This window comes from Camelus dromedarius, chromosome 15 (assembly GCF_036321535.1).
Source record: "Camelus dromedarius isolate mCamDro1 chromosome 15, mCamDro1.pat, whole genome shotgun sequence".
NCBI lineage: Eukaryota > Metazoa > Chordata > Mammalia > Artiodactyla > Camelidae > Camelus > Camelus dromedarius.
Genome location: NC_087450.1, coordinates 9961873 through 9987310, shown reverse-complemented (window position 1 = coordinate 9987310; position 25438 = coordinate 9961873). Strand labels below are relative to the sequence as shown.

At 46.6% G+C, this 25438-nt stretch overlaps 1 protein-coding gene across 2 annotated transcripts; it reads left to right on the top strand.

The window, feature by feature from the left end:
* Nucleotides 1–700: 700 nt before the first annotated feature.
* On the top strand, nt 701–24818 carry ACTG2 (actin gamma 2, smooth muscle). 2 transcript variants are annotated; one of them, XM_010988928.3, is made up of 9 exons: nt 701–756; nt 9532–9702; nt 10107–10235; nt 16758–16868; nt 17125–17209; nt 18815–18976; nt 19800–19991; nt 21965–22146; nt 24597–24818. In XM_010988928.3, exons 2-9 carry the CDS (start codon nt 9577–9579, stop codon nt 24738–24740), a joined length of 1131 nt encoding a protein of 376 aa, XP_010987230.1. In that variant the 5' UTR covers nt 701–756; nt 9532–9576; the 3' UTR covers nt 24741–24818. The 2 variants fall into 2 exon arrangements, with proteins under 2 accessions (XP_010987230.1, XP_064350438.1); XM_064494368.1 differs by lacking the exons at nt 701–756; nt 9532–9702 and adding an exon at nt 9751–9823.
* The last annotated feature ends 620 nt before the right edge of the window (nt 24819–25438 follow it).

The window sequence follows — 25438 nt, the reverse complement described above, 5'->3', positions numbered from 1 at the left end:
CGGACAATTCCACACGCTGTGAGCCTTCTTGGCAGCTGCCTTGGGCTGTAATTCCCAATATTTAGGGACTGACGGACGGAATCCAGTAAGGAAAGGAGGAAGGTCAGAAACAGTGAAGTTCAAGAGGCAGTTGATGGTTTCCTGGTCCCCAGGTGCCGCAGCCCAGGGTCTACGAGCTTGTGTGAGGGGCCGCAGGTGAGGAGGGCCCGCGGGATCGCTTTCCCGGGTGCTGGTGGCATTTCCCTTCAGCCTTCAGCTGTCCTGGTCTTGCACCAGACCTGGCACAATTGCACCCGCTCTGGGGACAATGCATGGGTGTCCCAGGCCAGCCCGGGGCCTGGGAGGGGAGGTGTGGAGGGAGGAGACCCACTGCCATTCTTGGTATGGTTCTCTCTCTGGAAGCAGAGCTGCATCTGGCCTCCCTCTGGGCAGCTTATAAGGCCTGGTGCGAGTTTTGTTTATGCAAGTGCAGCATAGAAGGGACAAATCTGCCAGCACCGGGACTGTTGCCTCTTGAGTCCTTTTGCATACATTTCTCAAATGATAATTCACTCTACCCAACCCCCTTCCCCACCCCTAAGGCCGATTTATTGAAAAAACCACCTTATATGGTAATATTGCTAACACACCGTCAGCTGGCCTTTTTAGGGACTCTGTTTAAAGAAGATCCGCCTCTGGGGTTTTATATTGCTCTGGTATTTATGCCAAAGACACAGCAGCCCTCAGTCACTGGGAGAAGGACCTCTCATACACCCGGTGAGTACTGCACCGCTTCTGCCGTCTCGTCTCTGCCTTTCTGGGGCCGCCTGGCCCCCTGGGTGCAGGAGGCGCCTCCAGATTGGCCTGGCTTCCGTGACGCCGGCCCAGGTCACACGTCAAGGCCCTCGGTGTGCAGTGGTGCCTGCAAGCACACTGCTGCCTGCCAGGGAAAGGCATTTCTGGCCATGGGGCATCCTGGGGCAGGGACAGCCTGGAATGGTGCTTCCTGCTCCCTAACTGGGTGGCGGGAGGGATATGTCACCTGTGGTCTCTACTCACGGTGCTCCCCAGGGCTAGTGCAGATCTACACCCTCATATCCTCTGTCCTGGCATAGAATGTCTGGGAGGTTGTTTTAGAGGAGCAGATGCTCTTCAGAAGAATGGCTTTCCTTGGGGTATTTGAATCCAAACCAGTGATGATTCCTGTGTCCCTGATATGTCATGCTGGGGATGGGAGAGTATTTTCTTCTGACCCCTGCGGGTTTCTCTGACCTCTCATGCATGCTTGGCTAAGAGTTTTTTCAGCCCTGAAGGCTCCAGGGTCATTGGGGGAGGCAAAAAGTCAGGAGTAGGGTGGGGCAAGTGTCCTGAGGCATTGTGTGGTTTTAGGGCTGGAAAGAACATGAAACCATCTGATTCATTCTCTGAGGAGAACACTGAGGCCTAGAGAAGTTAAGCAACTTGTCCGAAGGACTCACGCCAGCTGTGAAACCACCCGCCAGTGCCACTGTCCTCCCCCAACACACACACAGACACAAGGACACAAACAGTTAAGAGGAAAATGGGACCGAGTCTGTGTCCACATTTGTGATCAGAGTCTGCTGACATATCCTGCCAGCCGAGGCTGGCTGGTGCAGTGGTGCAGGCCCTGGGGGCAGACTGCCCAGCTACCAAAGTTACTGAGAACCTCAATTTCTCACCCATAAAAGGGGAGCGATAGCAATAAGATCTACCTGGCAGCACTGTTGGAAGGAGTCAGTGAGCTAACACATGTATCTAGAGCTCAGGTCGGTGATGTCGGGTCCTGGCCCTGAGTGCTCAGACTTGCAAAATCACCTGGAAGACCTGTTAAAATTCAAAATTTGCCTGACCTCTAACCCCAGATTCTGACTCAGTAGACTAGGGTGGGGCCTGATAACTTCCATTTCGAATAAGCTCCCAGGTGATGCTGAGGCTGAAGTCTGGGACCACACTTTGCACAGGGAGGCTCTAAGCACTTGCTTTTATTCCTCGAGTGGGTTTAGACTTTGAGACTGGCCCTTGGGCTGAAGTGAGGTGGAGATTCCTGTGACAGAGTTATTTGGGCATTAGGAAAACTGCGGTGAGCAGAGATTCCACATGCCAGGCCTGGGAAACCAAGGTGGGCAGTATGACATCATGACCTTGAGCCTAGGTTTCTTTCCTCCTTTCTTTTGTTCATTCCGACAACATTTATTGAGCGCTTATGTGCCAGGCACTGTCGCTGCACCTTAGGGACAGTGTAGGGGCTTCTGTAGTCACTGGGAGAGACAGATGAGAGGAATAGATAAATATATGAGAGGGATGAAGCCCAGGAGGAGCCCCTCACTCAGCCTAGAAGTTATCAGGGAAGGCTTCCTGGAGGAAGGGGTAGTCCCAGGACAGAGAGGCATGGTCTTTGGGACACTTTAAGTGGCTCAATTCCACCTAGATTATAGATACAGATTTCAAGGCAGGAAGCAGGGAGAGCTAAGGTCAGAAGGGTGGGCAGGGCCAGATTACTGGGTCTTTATACACTGAACTAAAGGATTGGGCAATGGGGGACTAGAGAAGGGTGATAGCAGGAGACTTGCCCTCTGAAGGGACTGCTCGGGCAGCTGTGAGGAGAGTGGACAGGAACGGGGCAAGACTGCTACCACAGTGTGCAGTGGCCCCAAGTGGGTGGTGCCGGCTGGCAAGGGGGGCAGAAATAAGAGGGCTTGGGTCTTGGTGGGGAGGGAGGAGGGCAGAGTCGCAGTGTTAGGACTGGGCTCCATCCTGAGTGAGTGGTGCGATTCTCTGAGGAGCCAGTCCAGTTAGAGCACAGGGATGAGGGCAGCAGTCCCAGGGGTGGAGTCGAGGGGCCGTGGGGTGGAGATGCCCCGCAGGCAGTTGGCTCTGTGGCTCTGGAGCTCAGGACAGGGGCTGGGACTGGAGCTAAGCAGGAGGAGACAGTGAGTGGTTGGGGTAAACGTTAGAAGAGCAGGCTCCAAGGGCAGATCCCTGGGAATCAGAAATGTTACTAGGCAGAAGCTGTTTCTAATTTAATTAGTGTATGTCAACCAAGTCAAGACACCCTGAAGTTAATAAGAGATGCTGCACGTATTTTTCACCGTGGGAGTGCTTCTCGGCAATCATCACGTGGATATATGTGTACATGCAGATTGTGATAGGCTGCCTACCTGTCATTTGCATCCTCACCCCAAGATATTTCCCCCACTGTTATTTGAAATCTTACCATCGGAGCGGCCTTCCTTTTCTGACTTTAACTTTCCACTAGAACGAAAATGTCTTTGGGAGCTGGCATGAATTCAACCTTCCAGTTGATCATCATAATCATTGATTTGGGACGTGGCTCACCCATCTCCTCCCAGTGTGACCGACTTCGTCTGGGAGCAAGTTCTAATGGAGATGAGTAACAGAGATACTAAGAATTATTTCTGCCGCCCTTCACAACAGGGCTTGGCAAACTTTTCCTGTAGAGGCCAAGCTAGTAAATATTTTAGGTTTTGTGAGTCTTCAACTCTGCCATTGTAGCCCAGCAGCCATGGACGGTATGTAAATGTGGCTGTGAGCCAATAAAGCTCTTTACAGGCACTGAAACTTGATTTTCATATAGCTTTCTTGAACAGAATTTTTTTTTGCAACCATTTAAAAATATCAAAACCATTCTTAGGGAACTGTATTCAATATCTTGCAGTAACCTTTAATGAAAAGTAATATGAAAACGAATATATGTATGTATGCATGACGGGGACATGATGCTGTACACGAGAGATTGACGCATTGTAACTGATAGTACTTCAATTAAAAAAAAAAAAAGTTCCTAGCTCCTGGGCTGCACAAAAACACGTGTTAGTGTGCTGACCGGGATTTACAATTTATAAAGCACTTCATTCCCATTATTTCGTTCGACCCATCATCCCGGGAGAGAAATGCCACCGGCTCCCGTTTCACAGTGGAGGGCACTGGAGGCCAGAGTGGGAGACCGGGAGGGGCCAGGGGAGAGGGCACCCCGAGGCAGGAGAAGGGCAAAGAAAGGAGGGTGGGAGAGGACTCTGAAGCCAAAGCCGGCTCCCTCAGAGTGAGGGGTTGGCTCTCATCCCATCCTCTTATTTGCTTGGGGGCATCCAGGGGGGTAAGTGAGAGAGCACATTCTTCCTGCTTATTACTGGGGAGAGGGGAGCTATGTTTCCAACTCCGTGAAATCCTCAACGAAGCCCAGATGCAGTTCATGCTAAAGAGCTCAGCACAGTTCACTCAGCTGTCTGCGAGTGCAAAGCGGTTGTGACCCAGGAAACCACAGTGACTTTGGCTCTGGTTCAGCTGACACGCTCGAGTCCAGCCACAAATTACCAGCCAGCGGCTGAGGGAGGTTTAGAGTTTCTCCCGCCAGAGACATTCCAGGAGAGCCAAGCTCCGTGGTCAAACCCTTCTCCCCGGGGCAGCTGGGGTCCCTGTCGAGGCTGCGCTCCAGGCGAGCACCCCTCACCCTGCCTGCACCCCACCCTCACACGTCTCATTTGGCTCCGACTTCGAAAAAGCAGATTTAAATCCACCTGAAGTGCTGTAGAATGGCATTGTTGACAGCTTGAAGCTGCTTTGTGGCTTGTCTCAGCAGCTGGAAAGCAAGTCCAAAGCCCTCTTTCTTTCCATGCATAGGGAACTTCAGGCGGAGACAAAAGGGCTCATCGGAAAGCCAGACAGGCACGAGAGAGGGGTGCTGACGGGACCCCAGAGGGAGGCAGTCACAGGGGTGCAGCTTTGCCTCCTAGCTGCCTTCTAGCTTTAGAGGTGCTTTTCCACTCAGGGCGGACCCCCTGCTAGAACAGGGAAACAGCTCTTTGCTGACCAGCTTGGGCAGAGCACTGTCCCTGGGTGGGTCTAAATCAGGCCCACGTGACTGAGCTGTCATGAGACGTGGAGCCTGTGGGGGCAGAGAAGACCACCCAGGGAGGGCCAGGCAGGTGGTGGGACAGTCATCCAACATTCACTGAGCACCTACTGTGTGCTAAACGCTGGCGTGGGGGCTGTACACATAGATCTAGACCTAGTTGTGGCATAGGAGGGGCTCAGAGAGAGAAAAGAACACAGACCCTTTTGTTTTAGGGCTTTGGCTGCCACCAGCCCTAGAGAGACAGGGAAGCAGAAGCAAAACACCAAACATGGAGAAGTCATGAGAGTTTCACTGAGGTGATGGGGAAGGTGCAGGCCCGGCTTTGGAACCTGTCCTGGGCCGGCCAGCCCTGCTCTCCCAGCCAGGAGCCCGTGGGCTAAGTCCTTTCTCTTCTTTGAGACTTGATTTCCTTGTCTGTAAAATGGGAATGAAAATATCTTCCCTCAGGGCTTTTGTGAGGATTAAACAGATAATGTATGTGGGAGGCCCCTATTTTTTTTTTAATTAAAAATACATTTTTACCAAAAATGAACCACGGAACATACTGCTGTTTTACCTAACAAAGATGGTTGCATCTTTTCCACTGCATTAAATATTCTGCTCTCTATCTTATGGAGGTTTCTGGCAACTAGTTTACAGAATGACTTGTTTATTATCCAATAACTTTTTTCAGCATTCAATTTGTTTCTGATTTTGATTATTTTAAACAAAGCTGTGAGAAACTGACTGCTGGCCCAATCTTTGCACTCACCGATGAGTACTTTCCCGATGATAAATTCCCACAAGTGTCTTTGTGGAGTCAACATTTTTAAGGCTTTTGATAAGCATGTTTGAATCCCGCTTCAGAAAAGCAGTAGAATTCAACATGTATCAGCAGTGAACGCAAGCCCGCCTCCCCACACCTCTGCCTGCGAGGGTGGCCCCGAGAACAGGACACAGTTCTCCACCCAGAGGTGGGGTTAGCTTTTAGGCTTGGCTACAGCACACTGCAGACTGTCAACAGCACCCCAGGTCCTGCTCACAGCTGCCAAACAAGAGCTTTCACAGTCTGGTTATCTAGACTCACATCCAGAACCTCGTATTTATCCTATTAAATTTAACTGTATTGCATTCCTCCCATTTCCTTCTGCTTTGTGAGATCTTGGACTTTGATTCCTCCATCCAACATATTTGTTTTATCTGGAAATTTAAGCATGTATTCTATATTTTCATCCAACTCATTTATCAGAGTTTCACATGAGAAAGGACCAAGAGTGGAGCTCTGAGGCATATTGATGCCTCCAGGTTGACACTGACCTATCCATGAACACTTTTCAGTGACAGTAACGCAGGCAGCTGTAAATATGCCTGATTTTTTGTTCAGCCCGTGGGACTTTATCGCTAGGGATATCACGGGAGAACTTGTCAGAGGGCGAGATTAAGTTGAGCTCAATATCTCCCACCTTCTGCATTTCCAGCCTGGTGGTCCTGGGAAAAAAAGGGGAGGCTGTTCCTCTGCCAGCATTTGTTCCTGGTAGATTCTTACCAATTACAAAAGATCACTGTTTCTTTAATGATGCTTTCTTTGATAACACCTTCTGGAAATGTGCCTAATTTTCACATCAAGATTATCTGAGGTTTTAGACAACTGCCTTCTTTTCCTTTTTGAACACTGGGAAAATATTTGCCATCTCTGCTTCCTGTTATCTCTCCATGTCTCCAGTCTTCTAACACGGTGGGAGCTGAGAGAGCTTCTCTGCAATCCAGAAACTGTTCAGACCAGAGACGATATTGTTTTGAGCAACTAAATATTTTCCTTCAGTCGCCACCTCACCTCAGACCTTGGTATCCTCTTACCCAGGTTTGTTTGACTTCTGTTATTCTGAAAATCCTGCTCCTTGACATCCATTGATTCATTCACTCATTCATTTGGATGAGTTTAATCGCTATTGATTAAACAAATGTTTAAGGGCCCACCCTGTGCCAGGGTGTTAGGCATACCGACGAATCACTGGAGAAAAGAGCAGACCCAGCTCCTGCCTTTACAGAAATACAACTGAGCCCAGTTGTGCAGAGATGATTGCTGCAGGGACACATTCCAGGTGCTGTGAGGCAAAGAAGAAGGGCCACTAACTGAGGTGGGTGGGCTGGAGAGGCCTCGTGAAAATGCAGTGTTGATGCAGAGGACAGGTGACAGGAGGCAGAGGAGCAAATGGGGGGGGGGTGTTCCAGACCCCATGTCTAAAGGTCCAGAAGGGAGAGGAGATGACACAGTTAAGAGAACCCACACAGCCAGAGAGAGAAGGCCAAGGGGTACGAGAGGGGAGATGAGCCTGGAGACACAGGCGGGGCCAGACCTTGCTGGGCCTTGTGGGCTGAGTTTGAGAGCTGGGACTTGATCTCCATGGCCTTGGGGGCTTGTGAAGGTCGACAGGGACAGAGCAGCTCTGGATTCAACAAGTCATAGTGGGCCTCCCTGTTAGGGTGCCCTCTGCTTGAATATCACCGGGAACGGCTTCCTTTTAGTCTGAAAATTGTGTGAAAGAGTTTCTCGGTCTCTCGGGAGCCTTTCTTCTTCTTCTTCTTCTTTCTTTCTTTCTCTCTCTCTCTCTCTATGTTTTTATTGAAGTCTAGTCAGTTTACAATGTCGTGTCAGTTTCTGGTGTACAGCATAATGCTTCAGTCATACATGAATATATATATATTCGTTTTCATATTCTTTTTCACCATACTGCAAGATACTGAATATCATTCACAGGCCTGTGGTTCTGTCTCCTCTTGGCTTTGGCCATGGTCTTCGCTGTCCACCTTCCACATAAGGCCGTGGGAGACCAGGGTCCCAGGTTTCGGTGGCGCTGCTCTCTTCTCCTGCGTGTTCTGAGTGATGCTTGGGCACATCATCCTCGGCAGCCGCCATCTCTTTCCGCATCTTTTCTGCCTCTCTTCTCTGGACGCCCACAGTCAGCCTGCCCACTGCCCTTCCCTTCCCACTCCCATTCTGCCTGCCCGGGCCTTCCCAGGCCGGGAGGCGGTCCCCACACCATCTCCCAAGCTTCTGTTGCTGCCCTGTGGTCGGTCACCAAGTGCTGGTTTTTTACACCCTCCCCTTCCCCCTGCCCAAAGAAAGAAACCTGCCACAGATGCTGGGAGAATTAATTCCCTCATCTCTCTGCAGTCGTTTCATTTCCGGGGTCTGCATTGGAGGAAAGACTCCTGTTTTACTTCCTTTGAAGCGGCAGGGCCAGTGAGTCCCAGCACGAACTCTCTGGCTTTCCTCTCTCCTCCCAGGCTCCCCCTTCCTCCTCAACAGGCTTCTATGCTTAGTGTACATTTTACCTGTAACTACTGCCTCTTTTTGTCCTTAATGACATATTAGGATTGGTTTTAATTCTAAACTGTACCTGGATACACTCTCCTTGTCAAAAATGTTAACATTACGACCCTTCCCCTCCCGGTCCCCTTCCCACCTCCAGAGGTAATCATTACACTCATTCTTAGATTTTTTTTTTTTCCCAGAATTTTTTCCTATGGGTTCACATCCACAAAAAGAAAAGTATGGAAAATACAAAATATTGTTTGGGGCTTTAAAAAGAACTGAGATGGTTTTATGCTGAACATTCTATTCTGCAGCGTGCTTTTGATCACACAGTGGAGTGGCTTAGAAGTCTACCCATATTAGTTCGTGTCGATCTGCCTGGCCCTTCTCTTAACTTCGGTACAGCATCCCTCAAGGCACCTTTGGGTAGTACTAGGTTGTTCCTCTGATTATAGACTGCTGGTTTTCCCACCTTTGCCAACACCTATGATAAAACTTTGAATCTTAACAATACGATGGGTGAAAATGATCTTATTTCATTCATGCTTCCTGGTAAGCAGTGAGGCTAGTCAACTTTTCATGTAATTGTTGGATATTTGTATTTCCTTTTCTGTCAATTATCTATTTCTTGTCTTTTTTTTTCCCTTTTGGGGCTATTTCCTTCTTTCTTACTGATGTAAGAGTTCTTTTACATACTAAATAATAATTCTTAATTATGTATTGGCAATTTTTAAACTTTTCTAAACTTTAAGTCTTTTAGAGATTCTCTGCATTGCATTGAAGCTTCATCACCACTTCAGTCTTTAAGAGGCAGATGGATCCGTTTGCTGGGGCTGCCATGACAAAAGACCACAGAGTGGGTGGCTTAACAACAGAAATTTATTTTTTCCACAGTTCTGGAGGCCAGAAGTCTGAGATCAAGGTGTCAGCAGGGCTGGTTTCTTCCGCGGTCTCTCTCCTTGGCCTGTAGAAGACTGTCTTCTTACTGTGTTTTCACATGGTCTTTTCTTTTCTCTCTGTGTGTCTGTGTTCCAATTTAGTTCTATTGAATTAGGTGTATTTGACACCAGTCATATTGGGAAATGACCTCATTTTAATTTAATTACCACTTTAAAGGCCCTATCCCCAAATACAGTCACTCTCTGGGCTACTGGAGGTTAGGACTTCAACATAGAAATTGGGGGGCACACAATTCTGCCCCAAATGGCAGGGTGGAGGTGAGAGGTCCCAATGCCAGAGAGTGAGGGGCCAGGGCCACCCTGGTCCCTCCCGAAACTATTGGTTGCCAACAGTCAGGCCCCAAAGCCAAGAAAACTCTCCAACATGATTCTGACAAGTGGCCGGCTCTCTCTCTCCTCCCCAGTCCCCCAAGGCGCTCCAGCCCCCGATTCACTCGGCCACACTCACCATGTGTGAAGAGGAAACCACCGCGCTCGTGTGTGACAACGGCTCCGGCCTGTGCAAGGCTGGCTTCGCAGGAGATGACGCCCCCCGGGCTGTCTTCCCTTCCATCGTGGGGCGCCCTCGCCACCAGGTGTGTGCTCAGCAGGACCCGAGGCTGTGAGCTGCTGGGAGGAAGCACTGCGTCCGTCGTGGAGTCTCTGCGGGGCTGTGTGTGCATGTGTGCGTGCGTGCGCGCGTGCGTGTGAAGTAAGGTAAGGCACGAGGACGACGTGGATGGATGCTACCTGTTCTCGCTCAGAAAACGACGCTGTTTTAGGGGGGAGAAGGGAGACCGGCCCGCAGAAATCCTCTGCCGTCTCTCCCGCCATTTCCACATCCTCAGTATCTGCCCCATCCTTGTCTCTGGTCCTGTTTCCAGAGGAACAGGGCATTTTTCCTGCCTTTACCTTCCTTTGGAGACCTTCCGATGCCTAAATCCCCCCAGGTGGAGCCCTCAGCCAATTCCGCTCTCCTTCCCTCCCCTTTGCATCGCAGGGCGTGATGGTAGGAATGGGCCAGAAGGACAGCTACGTGGGGGATGAGGCGCAGAGCAAGCGAGGGATCCTGACTCTCAAATACCCCATTGAGCACGGCATCATCACCAACTGGGATGACATGGAGAAGGTACGGGCGGACCCCCCTCTAATGACGGTGTGCCATCACGACCCTCACATCCCTCAGGCCTCCGCCCTGTTAACTCTTGCTCTAAAATATTTCTCACATCCTTCTTTTTTCCCTGGCCATCCCCACGGCCTTTCTTCAGCCTCGGCTGCCAACATCTCTCACTGGAGACGACTGCAATGGCTTCCTGACTGATTTCCCAGTCTCCTGCCTCACTCACCCAAGTCATTTTCTGCATTGCTGCAAAGTTATCTTTCTGAAAACAGACTCACCTCCTCGGTCGGACCCTTCAGGCGCTGCTCACTAACAGTAGGTTCCTAACTCACCGCCTGGCATCTGAGGACTGGGTCCCTCCTAAGTTCCAGCTTCATCCTTTCCTGCATCTTTCACTCCAGCCCAGTGCTTATCCTTCTTTAAAACATGCTGCTGCCTCTAGAAAAGCAAATAGCTTTTTCCTTTTATTTTCCCCATCATGACCTCAGATAGGTGGTGCATCGATGCTGTATTATTACGATGCTTCTCTAGTGAAAATTTTAAGTAGGAATCTCTAGGGATTTCTAGAAGTTGTTTTTGTGTGTGTCAGAAGATGTGTGTGGGGGGTAACTTTTTTATTTATTTACTTTTAACATTTTTTAAATTGAGTTATAGTTATTTTACAATGTTGTGTCAAATTTCAGTGTAGAGCACAATTTTTCAATTATACATGAATATACATATATTCATTGTCACATTTTTTTCGCTGTGAGCTACCACAAGATCTTGTATATGTTTCCCTGTGCTATGCAGTATAATGCTGTTTATCTATTCTACATTTTGGAATCTCAGTCTGTCCCATCCTACCCCCTACCCCTTTGGCAACCACAAGTTTGTATTCTATGTCTATGAGTCTGTTTCTGTTTTGTATTTATTTTTTTTAGATTCTGCATATGAGCGATCTCATATGGTATTTTTCTTTCTCTTTCTGGCTTACTTCATTTAGAATGACATTCTCCAGGAACATCCATGTTGCTGCAAATGGTGTTATGTTGTTGGTTTTTATGGCTGAATAGTATTCCATTGTATAAGTATACCACAGCTTCTTTATCCAGTCATCTGTTGATGGACATTTAGGCTGTTTCCATGTCTTGGCTATTGTAAATCGTGCTGCTAAACACTGGGGTGCAGGTGTCATTTTGAAGTAGGGTTGGTTCTGGATATATGCCCAGGAGCAGGATTCCTGGGTCATATGGTAAGTCTATTCCTAGTCTTTTGAGGAATCGCCATACTGTTTTCCATAGTGGCTGCACCAAACTGCATTCCCACCAGCAGTGTAGGAGGGTTCCCTTTTCTCCACAGCTTCCCCAGCATTTGTCATTTGTGGACTTTTGAATGATGGCCATTCTGACTGGTGTGAGGTGATACCTCATTGTAGTTTTGATTTGCATTTCTCTGATAATGAGTGATATTGAGCATTTTTTCACGTGCCTATTGATCATTTGTATTTCTTCCTTGGAGAGTTGCTTGTTGAGGTCTTCTGCCCATTTTTGGATTGGGTTGTTTGTTTCTTTCTTATTAAGTCATATGAGCTGCTTATATATTCTGGAGATCAAGCCTTTGTCAGTTTCATTTGCAAAAATTTTCTCCCAGACGTAGGTTGTCTTTTTGTTTTACTTATGGTTTCCTTTGCTGTGCAGAAACTTGTAAGTTTCATTAGGTCCCATTTGTTTATTCTTGCTTTTATTTCTATTGCTTGCGTAGACTGCCCTAGGAGAACATTTTTGAGATGTATGTCAGATAATGTTTTGCCTATATTTTCTTCTAGGTTTATTGTATCTTGTCTTATGTTTAAGTCTTTGATCCATTTTGAGTTTATTTTTGTGTATGGGGTAAGGGAGTGTTCTAGCTTCATTGCTTTACATGCTGCTGTCCAGTTTTCCCAACACCATTTGCTGAAGAGACTGTCTTTATTCCATTGTATTCCATTCTTGCCTCCTTTGTTAGAGGGGTAATTTTTAAATGGCAGCTTGTGTTGAACAAAATCATGTGTGCAAAATACTAATAGAGCCTTTCTGATATTCTTTTGATAATTTCTGCTGACGGTTGTCTGAGAGTTCTTGTTTCTGCAATGACCGCTTTTTGAAATGTGATACAGAGCTTACTGAGCAGATTGCAACAGGGAATAAAGAAAAGTTGGTTTGAAATCTATGCTTCACATATACTTTTCTCTAAATCTTAGATTCAGTAAACTCGGGATGTGAGATAAATTGGTAAAATACAATAGCGTTTGCTTCACAGTTAAGAGCACAGACCCTGGAGTGAGTGGCGAGGAGATCTGGGAGCAAATCCCCCTCTCTGAGCCTTGGCTTCCTTATTTGTGGAGATAAAAATACTTTCCTCTTTGGGTGCTTTGTAGGTTGAGCTGGGCAAATACTTAATATAACCCCAAAGCATGGAACATACTTAATGCTCAATAAATGGTACATATTATTCATATATATTGAACAATATCAAACAATCTATCTAACTCAAAAACATAACAGACAAAGTGTTTTATTCACCATAGTAATATGGACTCTTTAAAGGAAGCCCTAAAAATATATTATGTGCCTTAAAAGAAAACACAAATAGGGTAAAGCTATCAAATCTTCTCAAATTAATTTATAGTCTCATTGCCATTCTAATAAAAATCCCACAATGTTTAAAATCGTATATATTCAAGGTACACAACTTGATGGTTTAATACGTGTATACATTATGTAACAGTCACCATATTCAAGCTAATTAATGTATCTACCACCTCACATAGTTGTTTTTTTTTCTTGTACTGAGAGCACTTGGGACTTACCGTCTTAGCAAATTTCAAGTGTACAGGGCAGCAAGGTTACCTAGAGTCACCAAGCTCACCAGAATTTACCCACCTACATAACTGAAACCCTGGACCCCTTGACCAACTTCTCCCCACTTTCCCTTCCCCCAGCTCCTGGAAACCAGCACTCTGCTCTCTGCTTCTGTGAGTTTGACCAAAAATATCACAAGTTTTAATTATGCACGATAATCATAAAGGGTGGGGAAATAAATAAGGCAAAATCTATGAGAGTAAAGTGAATAAGAAAAACTATGAGAGGAGACTTGCCACATCCAAACATTAAAATATAATGTAGAGTTACAAAAAATCAAACGATTTGGTACTAATACAGAGGTAAAAAGGAAATACATGGTAAGTGAAACTTCCAACACCAGATGGGAGAAAAGGATTATTTAATGAATTGTTCTGTGACAGCCGATGAGTTATTTGGGGGACGGGGAATCTGTTTATTGACCTTACCTCGTACGGTTTCATCCAACAAATATCGATTGAATATAAAAGTTAAATATAAAAATTCAAATGATAAAGAATACAATATAGTAAGTGCGAGTATTTATTAAACTTCCGGTGAAAGAAGTTGTAGGGAAAAAGAATGACAAAGGGGGGAGGATAGAGCTCAATGGCAGAGGGCATGTTTAGCACACACGACTGGACTATATTCTGGGTTAATCCCCAGTATCTCTGTTAAATAAATAAATAAATAAATAAATAAATAAATAAATAAATAAATAAATAAACCTCATTACTTACCCCCCCAAAAAAGCAAGAGAAAACCTTAAATAAATAAATAAATAAAATTTTGAAAATAAATTTTAAAAAACTGATGGAATCCCCCCAAAGAACAGCAGAAAAAGAGAAAACCTAAAAACAAATAAATAAATAAATAAATTTTAAAAAAGAAAAGGAATGACAGATATGATCTCTTAAATATCATAACTTCTGGTTGATATGTGAAAAATAAAACCAAATGTAAAGGCAAACAACAAATTACAAACAATGTTCACCAAATGCGTGGATGTGTGTCCGTGATTGGGACATTGTGCTGTACACCAGAAACTGACACACTGTAAATGACTACTTCAATAAAAAAAATTTTTTTAATGTTCACAACAAATGCAATGGAGGATTAATATAAACAGCTTCTGTCAATTGATAATTAAAAACACTAACTCTCCACCAGACAGGTAATCAAGGGACATAACCTGATAATTGGCCAAAAAGAAATTATCAAAAGCTGACAGTCTGGAAAAGTTTAAACTTCTTTGAAAAATTATTTTTAAAACTTGTTTTAAAATGCAAAGTAAAAAAAACTAGGTGTTATTTTTACCTATCAATCCATTTCATATTTTAAGAGTGAGAAAACTAAATGCAGGAAAGGATAAAACAGGTGTCTTCATATTCTGAACTAAAGACCAATTTAGCCTCTTTGTGGGTAATAGAAATCGAAAGGTTTTCCAACTGCCATGCTCTTTAGCCCCGTGATTCTACTTTCAGAACTTTTTTCTTTGGAAAACATCCTGAAAAGAAAAAAGAAAATATAATATACACAAAGATGGCTATCACAGGATTATTTATAAGCAAAAATCAGATACCTTGAATAGCACTGTGATTAAATATTTGATGGTGAACTATATGAAAAATGTTGCATAAGCCTTAAAAATAAATTTTTGTTCAATTTATTAAAAATAAATATTTTCCATGAAAAAGAAAGTTATTTATGTTATATTAACTGAAAGTGACAGGAAACAAAATTAAGCATAAAAGTATAACAAGAGTGAATAACAAATAAGTGAAAGTATGTAAAGTAAATAAATGGTAATAATAATACATTTGAAAATACATTAAGATGAAAGATTAGGGAGAAGGAAAAGGCCAGAACGTTCATTAGTAGGTGATGGAAATATGGGGAATTTTTATTCCTCTTAAAAATATTTCTCTGATTTTAAAATTGTCAACATCTTTAATCTTTCAAGTACTTTATAAAATCTCCCCAAAATGAAAGAAAATCAAGTGCAGACGCTCGGTCCCAGCACCCGGAGATTCTGATTCGTGGGTCTGGGATACAGCCTAGGCACCTGCAGCTGTAACACCTGTCCCAGGTCATTCTGATACAAAGCGTCAGGGACCCACATCTGAGGAAATTCTGACATCACCTGACTGAGACCTGTTGCCATCTCCCGCGTGTCTCCTGGGCGCCTTCCACAGTCCAGGCCTCCCCTTGTGCCATTTGCTCTCAAGATGCCTTTCTCGGTCTCTGCAGACCTTCCTTTGCCTTCAGGGCCCACTCAAATCTCCCAGAAAATGAACTTCTCCTGCCTCTTCCTTCACTTAAATCTGGATGTGTCTTTGTGTTTTGTCTTTTCCACTGCCTGTCTCCTCTCCAGACTTTGAAACTAAGATCTCGGGGCTGTGTCTGATTCCTGTCTGCCTTCATCACGCTCAGCACCATCCTAGCACAAAGCGAGGGTCCATGAATATACAGGTACAATGGACTCAAAGGGCCCCGTGCCCCACCTCTGAGGAAGTCAAAGCCCTATGTCCCTGCCACTCTTTGCCGAATCCCTCTGTGTCGCTGAAGAGGGAACTGGGCACAGAGCAAAGAAATCACTGCCTCTGCAGCGGTGATTCTCAGCCAGGGCGATTTGGCCTCCCAGCGGGCATTTGGCCATGTCTGGAGATTATTGTCGCTCATTGAGCTGGAGAGATGCTACTGGCACCTAGTGGGTGGGAGTCAGGGATGCTGCTGAACATTCCGTGATGCACAGGTCAGCACCCGACAACGAGGAATTATCCAAGCTGAAAAGTCTTAAGTGAAAGTTCACACATATCTGTCAGGTTTCAGCAGGAAATCATAGACACCGGGCTGGGGTTTTGAAATTAATTTAAGGAAGGACGACTTACAGAGGTGTCAGCAGGATTAGGGAACCAGAGAGGGATGTGGAGGCACCCAAATACTAGCAACAGAGGAAGCTCTTATGGTTGTAAGGCTGAATGGGGCAAGGGCAGCGTCACCAGGGTTCAGTGACAGCTGGAGCCTGAAGAGGGGCTGCCCAAGAGGAGCTGTGCTCAAGGACGGCCACATCGCTGCCAGGAGGACCCCTGCCCTCTTCCCTTCTCCCTCCTCCCACTCTCCAGCCTCTTGCTGGTATCTTCCATCAGCCAGACACAGCCAGGAACCAGAGAGCTGCAATGGGCCTGGCCCCCCAGGGCACAGAGCAGGAGCGAGAAGGGAGAAGAATAAAGAGGAGGCAAGTTCAGGTGGAAATAATCAACATGTTAAGTCTATTGGCCCCAAGTCTGAGTCCTGTCTGGGGCCCTGTTGAGAAGGAATATAGCCTCTGAAGGTCAATCAGAAATTCCCAGGATGGGGAGGGTATAGCTCAGTGGTAGAGCATATGCTTAGTATGCACAAGGTCCTTGGTTCAATCCCCAGCTCCTCCCTTCAAATAAATAAATAAATAAATAAATAAATAAATAAATAATAAATAAATAAATAAATAAACCTAATGACCACGTCTCCCGCCCCACAAAAAGAAATTTCCGGGACTGACAAGCCTCTTCTCCAGATCCAGTCCATTCTGAGAAAATTTGTACCATACTCTCCCAGCCTGGGCATGTCCATCGGAATTTTCCAGCCCACTGGGAGCCTGCTGGACTCATCTGACTTTTGTCCCACCCAGATCTGGCACCACTCCTTCTACAATGAGCTGCGGGTAGCACCCGAGGAACACCCAACTCTGCTCACGGAGGCCCCCCTAAATCCCAAGGCCAACAGGGAGAAGATGACGCAGGTAAGAGGCCAAGAAGACTTGAGCACTGACACAAGAATGCAACAGGGATGCTTGGCCAGGCCCTTTCTCCGGTTCGTGCATCAATGCAGCAGAGTTGTTTGAGGACCTGCTGCGTGTGTAGTCCATGCCAGACACTGTAGGACGTGGGAGTGGGGTAAATAGGCACAGTTCTGCTCTAAACAAAATCACAAGCCGTTCTGTGGGCCAAGAGGTGCTGTGATTTCTGCCAGTCTTCCCGTCTGCATTGTCCTTTCAGATCATGTTTGAGACCTTCAATGTCCCCGCCATGTACGTCGCCATTCAAGCCGTGCTCTCCCTCTATGCTTCCGGCCGCACAACGGGTGAGTAGCACTGTAATCCGCTCCCTTTCTGACTAGAGGGGCAGGAAGGGAAAGCTGGGCTCCTGCAGAGGTTCCTGTTCAGAAGAATCTAAGGGGCAGCTACCAAGGAAAACCTCGGTTAGGGATAACAGAAGGGAAACCCAGGTAGAATGCAGATGTGAGTCTACCCAGTATAGCCGGAAAGAGTTTACAGGAACAAACCATGACTAGGCAAGGGCCACTTCCCTCCCCGCAGTCAGCCTGGAGCTTAAACACACTTTCCAGCAGTACTGGAATGTTTCTGCTCATGAAGCAGCAGCAGCAGAACCTGTGATGGTGGATGTGTAAGTAGGATGCAGCCTTGGTAGAGACAGGTGCTCAGGGAAACAAAGCAATTTTTAATAGGGACTTGACCACTTCCATGAACATCATTTAAACGTTCATTCACGTATTCATTGGTTTACCCTTTTATTCATTCGTTCAGCAAATATTTTCCCTTACTCCCTACCACATGCCAAACACTGCATCAGGCCATGGGCACACACTGACAAATGAGACAGACCCAGCTGTTATGGAGCTAACAGCCTCGTGGAGGAGAGACAAAAGTAAAAGCTAATTTTGCTGCAGGTGATAAGGACAGTGATGGGGAAATACAGAGTATATACAGTTCGGTATCCTGCTCTTTGCGCTTGGCTGTACGTTGTGAATGTTGTGTTTAACGGCCACGTGGTACTCATTGTACGATGGTTCCAAGATTTATTTAATTATTTTACCATTTGTCTATTGCTGAACTTTTAGGTTATCTCCAGGGTTTTTTGTTTTTTTTTTATACAGTATGCTGTGATCAACATCCTTGTGTAACAGTAAGCTACTGGTCTCTGGATATTTATTTGGGATCTGGCCCTTACTGAACCTTCTTATTAACTCTGACGATTTCTCAGTTGATTCTCTGAGGTCTTCTAGGTATACAACCATATCGTCTGCAAACAATGAAAATTCTGTTTCCCTTGATAACAATACCTGTTACTTCTATTTTCTGTCTTATTGAGTTGGCTAGAACATGCAGGACACTATTCAATAATAATCATACAACAACACTATTGTAGTGTTTCCCCCGTCAATTATGCTGTGGCTGTTGGATCTAGAGGGATTTCTTATCATATTGAGAAAACTTATTTCCCTTCTCGGTTTACTAAAAGGTTCATCAGTAGAGAATGTTGTTTTTTCAAGCTGGTTTTTACTGTCGTTTTAGAGCTAACATTCTAACTGCATGGGCACATGTGTTATTTGATGCCTGAAGAATATGCAACTTATCCAGCCTTGCTTAGCGGAGGTGCATCCTAGATGCCAGTTGACAAGTGTGCACTTCTGTGACATGGAATAGAGGAAGAGGAGACATTTTACTTGTCTTCCAGAAGACTACAGTCTCACTGGGGAGAATAAACTGACACACACAAAAATTGATGTACACAAAAGAAATATGAGTGATGATTCTCACAGTGGGTGAATTTTCTAGCTGCTAAAGAAAAATATGGTAGCAGAATTGCATTTGGTAACAGGTCCCAGAAAGAGGCAGATGAAAGAAACATAAAGGTTTTCATAGGTCCTTATCCCCTCTGTCCTTAGGCATTGTCCTGGATTCAGGGGATGGTGTCACCCACAACGTCCCTATCTACGAGGGCTACGCGCTGCCGCACGCCATCATGCGCCTTGATCTGGCCGGCCGCGACCTCACGGACTACCTCATGAAGATCCTCACAGAGAGGGGCTATTCCTTTGTGACCACAGGTATCCAGCTTCTTCTGGACTGGACTTGAGCTCAGAATCACATGTGATCTAGGACCAGAGGTGCTCAGGACTAATGAGAAGTCGGTGGTCCTGGGTCCTCAAACTCCCTTAGGGTAGACAGGGAGGCCCTGGTCTGGGGTTGCGCCCCTGGACTATCTGGACAAGACCAGGTAGTCAAGGCAGCCTTATTTAAGGAGGAATGTTCCCGACCAAGACACCCTGGGGAGAAGGACAAGGCTTACACTTTCTTGTCCTAAGCAGCACTCAGCTTCGCCCTCCTTAAAGTGCTTTTTCACAGCACCCCCTCCCTCTCCGGGGACCTGCCACCTCTGTCTACGTCCACACTAGGATCAGAGCAAGTTTTTATGGGCCTGAATGGTGGTAAGGATCTGGTGGTGCCTTCCATTATTTAGGGGGCATTTATGGTTTGTCTGAGGACAAATGGAATAAATAAAGCCTGAATTTCTAAGGGGAAGCAGCCCCCTGGGCAGGAAGAATGCTTAGGTAGGGGTCTTCCTAGATTCTGTATGATCCCAGCATCTAAGCCTCCACCTAGAGGGGAAATGTGTCCTTCCAGGCCCTCAGGGAGGCTGCAGCTACATCAGGGCAGAGGGATGGGAGAAAGATGAAAAGCATTTGCAAAGGTTTCCGTGGGAAGCAAGATTTTGAACTTCCACTTTAGAAAGAGGAATGAAGGCATTAACATTCATCCTGAGACTGAGTCCAAAGGAGAAGTAAGCGGGATGTTTTCATGGCCATCACAGTGGGACAATCAAACTAACAGAACTGAGTATCTGCTCTCTGTGGTTCCTACTCTTTCCAGCCGAGCGGGAAATCGTGCGTGACATCAAGGAGAAGCTGTGCTATGTGGCCCTGGATTTTGAGAATGAGATGGCCACGGCGGCCTCCTCTTCCTCCCTGGAGAAGAGCTACGAGCTGCCTGACGGGCAGGTCATCACCATCGGCAACGAGCGCTTCCGCTGCCCCGAGACCCTCTTCCAGCCCTCGTTCATCGGTGAGGCGCTGCCCTGGTCCCTGCCAGGCGGGAGGGCGGGGTCGGAGAGAGAATTACCAGGGGCCACGTGCACTGTTTATCGGTTACACATAGCCGATATTTTTCCAGGAAGGGCCAGAAATACATGAGCAATACAACTAGATAAATTTCAATTTTAAATAAAAGGGCAAGGAAATCAAAATAAAGGAAAAGGTGGGTAGGGGATAGAACATGAAACTAAGAATGAGATTAAATCACAAAGCTCCACTTGGATCCCTCAACATTTAGGTCATGGGGTCTGAAACCTGTACAGTAAACAGGATGGGTCAGACCTGGTTTCAGTCCTGATTCTGCTCCTTTGAGCCCTGTCACCTTGGACATGTTACTTTTTCAAACATCAGTTTTCTTACCTCTAAAGTGGAAATCATGATCGTACTACCAGATAGGGTTGCCGCAAGGATTAAAAAAGATAGTATTTAATACAAGGACAACTACTTTCTTGAGGAGTGGATGAGAGAAGGGCCTGTAAGCAAAGGTTGACTTACAGTGTAGTGGTAAACAGCAAACTGGACAAAGTGCTATCGGCCTAAGAAACCAGGGAGGGCTTCTCAGAGAAGGTGAATATTTGAACAGAGCCTTGAAGAATAAGTATCATTTTATGGTATCTGGGGATGAGAGGAGTGCAGAGTGAGGAATGGCATGCAAGGCAGATGGAAAGGTATGTGCAAAGCACAGAGGAGTGAAAAGTCATGTTCTGTGTGGGACATGATGGGTCACATGTGTGTGTGTGTGTGTGTTTGCACACAGAGGAAACTGGAGAGAGCCACTGGGCCACACAAAGACCATGGGGGTTAATCATATCAGCAATGCAGTCCCCTGGAAGCTTTTTTTTATTATTGGATAAAGAAGATGTGATACATATACATACACACACTATATATATATATATATATATATATATATATATATATATATATATATATACGATGGAATACTCACCTGGACATTTCTAGGCAGCAGTGTAGCAAAGTCAGTTTTTCACTTTAGGAAGATTCCTCTGTCTACGGTATGGAATTACATCACATGGAAAAAGGACTGGAAGTGGGGGAGGCCAGATAGGTGGGCATGAGATGGTTTGGCATGCAAACTTTTTACTGTGGAAGATCTGGGCGCCAGGCTAAGGTAGCTAGCTGTCAACCTGCAGGCAGTGGGGGACTGTCAAGGTAACATGATGGGTATATCCATGCCATGGAATTATAATTTGGCTATAACATGGGTGAACCTTGCAAACATTATGCTAAGTGAAAGGAGCCAGACACAAAAGGACAAGCGTTACATGGTTCCATTTATATGACATGTCCAAAATAGGCAAATCTCTAGAGATGGAAAATAGATTAGTGGTTGTCTAAGTGGTGAAGTGGTCACGAAGGGGTGGAGTGGAAAATGGAGAGTGTCTGCTAATGGGTACCGAGATTATTTTTGATTAACTTATTTATTTATTTGGTGAGGGCAGGTAATAAGGTTTATTTATTTCTTTATTTTTAGAGGAGGTACTGGGGATTGAACCCAGGACCTTGTGCATGCTAAGCATGAGCTATACCCTCCCTGCTATTTTTGAGGTGTTAAACATGTTCTAAAATTAGATTGTGGTGATGGTTGCACAACTCTGTGAATATACTAAAAACTACTAAACTATACACTTTAAAAGGGTGACTATTATGGTACATGAATTCTATCTCAATAAAGCTATGCAGAAAAAAATGATACAATGAAAGTGTTTCTTTAGAAACATACCTCGGGCAACAATGTGAAAGACCAATCAGAGCAGGGGCGAGCTAAAGGCAGGGCGATGACCAGTGGAGGGTCCGACCTTGTAATCCATCAGGAAGGTGATTAAGGGTCTGAACAAGGGTAGCTGCAACAACAGGAGGGGCGCTTGAGGAGCAGCAGGTGTGGGGTGGTGGATGCTGACTAGATATTCTGATCTCCGCTAGGCATGGAGTCAGCTGGCATTCATGAAACGACTTACAATTCCATCATGAAATGTGACATTGACATCCGCAAGGATTTATACGCCAACAACGTCCTCTCCGGGGGTACCACTATGTACCCTGGCATTGCTGACAGGATGCAGAAGGAGATCACAGCCCTGGCCCCCAGTACCATGAAGATCAAGGTGGGTCCTGCCCTGGGTCCCTCATCCAGCTCGTTGTACAAATACCTTTCTACTTGGGAGAGGTCCCTAGTCAGGCTGCCAGGCCTGTAGCTTGGTAGTCCCCTGGGTGCACCCTCGTCCTGGCCTGAGACAGATTTCATCTCGGGGGATTATGTTCCTTGGATGCTGATGAGCTGGAGACACATTTAGCTTGGGCTCTCAAACATAATTGGACAGATGCCATACCAGAAGAAGGTAAAAGAATTTGGGATGAAGAGAAGCTGAGGGGGGTGAGAAGGAAATGAGAAGGGAAAGAGAAGAAGGAGGCAACATCACAGCATCTTTGAATTTTAAAAAGGACCTGGGCATCACCACAGAGGAAGGTGAAATTTCCAAAGAGAGAATGTTGGCCAGATGACAGGCTGCTGGTTCACTCACAGGGATTTTCCCGGATTCCCGGACAGCCTCTGACCTGTTGTCCCATCTTGGCCACAGCCATCCCACACTGCTTCTCACCTCAGAGGCCTCATCAGAACAGGAGCTCATCTGTCTTACTGCTTCTCCCTGACCCCTGCCCCCGTCCCGAAGCAATCATACAGACATGCTTAGGGCTCCTAGGAACTTGGCTGCTAGCAGGGTTAGAAAGAGCTGGGCGAAGGAGAGAGATAGCAAATAGGCTGAAAGCTACAAAGTCTCACATTAAAGTTGGTGTCTGGGGAGCAGGCCTGCTCTGAGGAAGTGTATTCTCTACAGTCAGTATTCTGAGAACCTCCTTCGCAGACGCCTTCCACCTGCCTAGCAGATGGTGCTCAGCTCAGGGAAGCAGAGCGGGCCACCAGCAAGCAGGGGAGAACCTGTGGGCTCTTTTCACCCAGAGCCACTGGAGCAGCCATGCTGATTGAGGCCTGCCACATGGGGGACACTGTGCCAGGCCTGGGCGGGGCCGTGTGTCAGGGTACTGCACCTAGCATCACCCGCAGAGTCCGGTTCGATAGGTATGAGATGCCCCCATCACCTACACGGATACAGGGACACCAGTGAATTGATGCATATCCCAATTCATGAGCCACTGCCCTGACTTTAGTCATACGTGTCGGCCTTCAAGTTTAGGATCTAAGTAGTGGACATGATGAATGGAAGAAGGGCTTAAACAAGCCCAGAGGAGGGGAAGGGGCACTGCAGGCAGGGGAAATAGAGTGACCAAATGTGCCCAGGGGTGTGTGTGCGGGTACGAACACCCCAGCCAGATTGTGCAGCAAGATGTGTGTAGAGGCACTGGGGGAGGTGGGGATAGGGAAGAAGGGATGTGCGGTGGCAGTGGGGCTGAGATTCAGGGCCTCCTGCTCAAGACAACCCAGAGTTTTCTCACGACTAGAACTGCCTGGCAGTAAACTCTGTAACCTTCCTAGTGGCTGTGCCAGTCATTGAGGTGTCTGTCAAGGAAGCCATGAGGCAACTTTTGTCTGCCTGAATCATAAGATAGCTCCTAAAGACCCTACTTATCCTGCAATTCCATGATGCTCTGCAATTTAGGAAATATGTACCGAGATTCTTAGGAGACAAAAAAAAAATCAGTTTTGTGTATGATTTGTTCTGGCACTGAGTTCTTAGTCCCTGTAGAAATCGGAATTAGTTGAAGAGTAACAGTCACTCTGGATCCACTTTTAGGTGGAGTCCAAAGTTGCTGGACATGACAACCGATTTCTAAAGGCCAAACTCAGGACTCCCAGCGGCAAGGATGAATGACGTATATATGAATTTGAGCACTTCTCTGAAACGGGTGACTGTTGAGTAGACTGGCTCAGACACAGGAGTGCAGGGATCCCAGCCCAAACTGCCCAGGCATCCAAACTCCAGGCAAGAATAGAACAGCACTGCCTTTATAGATGTTTGCATTGGTCAGCTATTGCTGCATAACAGCGACTATGAAATCTCAGGGACATTACAATAAGCTTTTATTGCTCCTACATCTGGAGGTCAGCTGGGAGTCAGCTGATCTAGGTCCAGCTTGGCTAGGCAGCAGCTCTGCAGGTCCAAGCAACTCAGATCAGGGGAACAGTTCTCACTGTGGGGCCCAGTCTGAAGGGCCAGCAGCTCTTCAAAGGAAGCTCTTCTCGTGACGATGGCAGAGGCACGAGGGAGGGTACCTGCCTGCATGCCTGAAGCACACTTCTAGCCCCTGCGTCATGTCTGCTGACATCCCATGGCCCAAAGTAAATACAGGGCCCAACCCAAAGTCACAGGGTGGAACAGTGCACTCTTCTCTTGGAGGGGCAGGGGCCTAAGGTGGAAAGGAGGGTTTTGATTTGAGTAATAGTCTAACTAACCTACCACGAGTTTTCTCCTGCTCCTTTCTGACCATGGAGGCTGTCCTTCTCCTGGGCAGTCCAGCAGTGTGGTGAGATGATTCCTGGACCACCTTCCCTGCTCCCTGGGGACTGACCATGATTCACAACATTTGCTCTTTACAGATTATTGCTCCCCCAGAGCGGAAGTACTCGGTCTGGATCGGAGGCTCCATCCTGGCCTCTCTCTCCACCTTCCAGCAGATGTGGATCAGCAAGCCAGAGTATGACGAGGCAGGGCCCTCCATCGTCCACAGGAAGTGCTTCTAAGCTCAGGGCAGATTCTCAGGGGAGCTCCCTGAGACTGCTCTGTTAACAAGCATGAAACATTAAAACCTGCAAGCCTTACTTCTCTGTCTGGGGCTCTTTATTTTCCTGGGCTGTGTCTCACACACCATGCTAAGGGCTTTTCACACCTTGTTTTTAGCCCCACAAATATAGCTAGTTTACTAGTTAACCCTATGATCCAGCTAGTTAATGGCAGAACTAGGTCCTCCCTTCTGCCTGGTGTACCCTTCACTCTCTCCACCTCGCCAAGTCCCATCCTTGATGCTCTGAACAGAACCCACCTGGTCCTCCCAGACACACCTATATGGAGACAGTGGAGCCCAGTGGAAGCACATGGACCTCAATGTCAGACATTCCTCCTCCACCACCCCTGCCCTTGCCCCCAAGGGTCGGGTAGAGAAGCACCTTTTCAAAAACCCCTACAGTATTTATGTCTTAGGACAGGTTTCCCAGAAGCAGACCTGGAAATGAGGACTCACATGCAATTAATTTATTAAGGAAGTGGTCTCAGGAGAAACCAATGAGCAGAGTGGGAGAGACAGGGCAGGAGAGGGGACGAAGTCCCACAGAGATGGCTTCAGCCTGGTCCCCAATGTCGACTGAAATAAATGCACAGCCTAAAAGTTGAGAGTTATGTTTTATTTGGCGGACATTTCTGGGAACACGAACCCCTTCGAGCA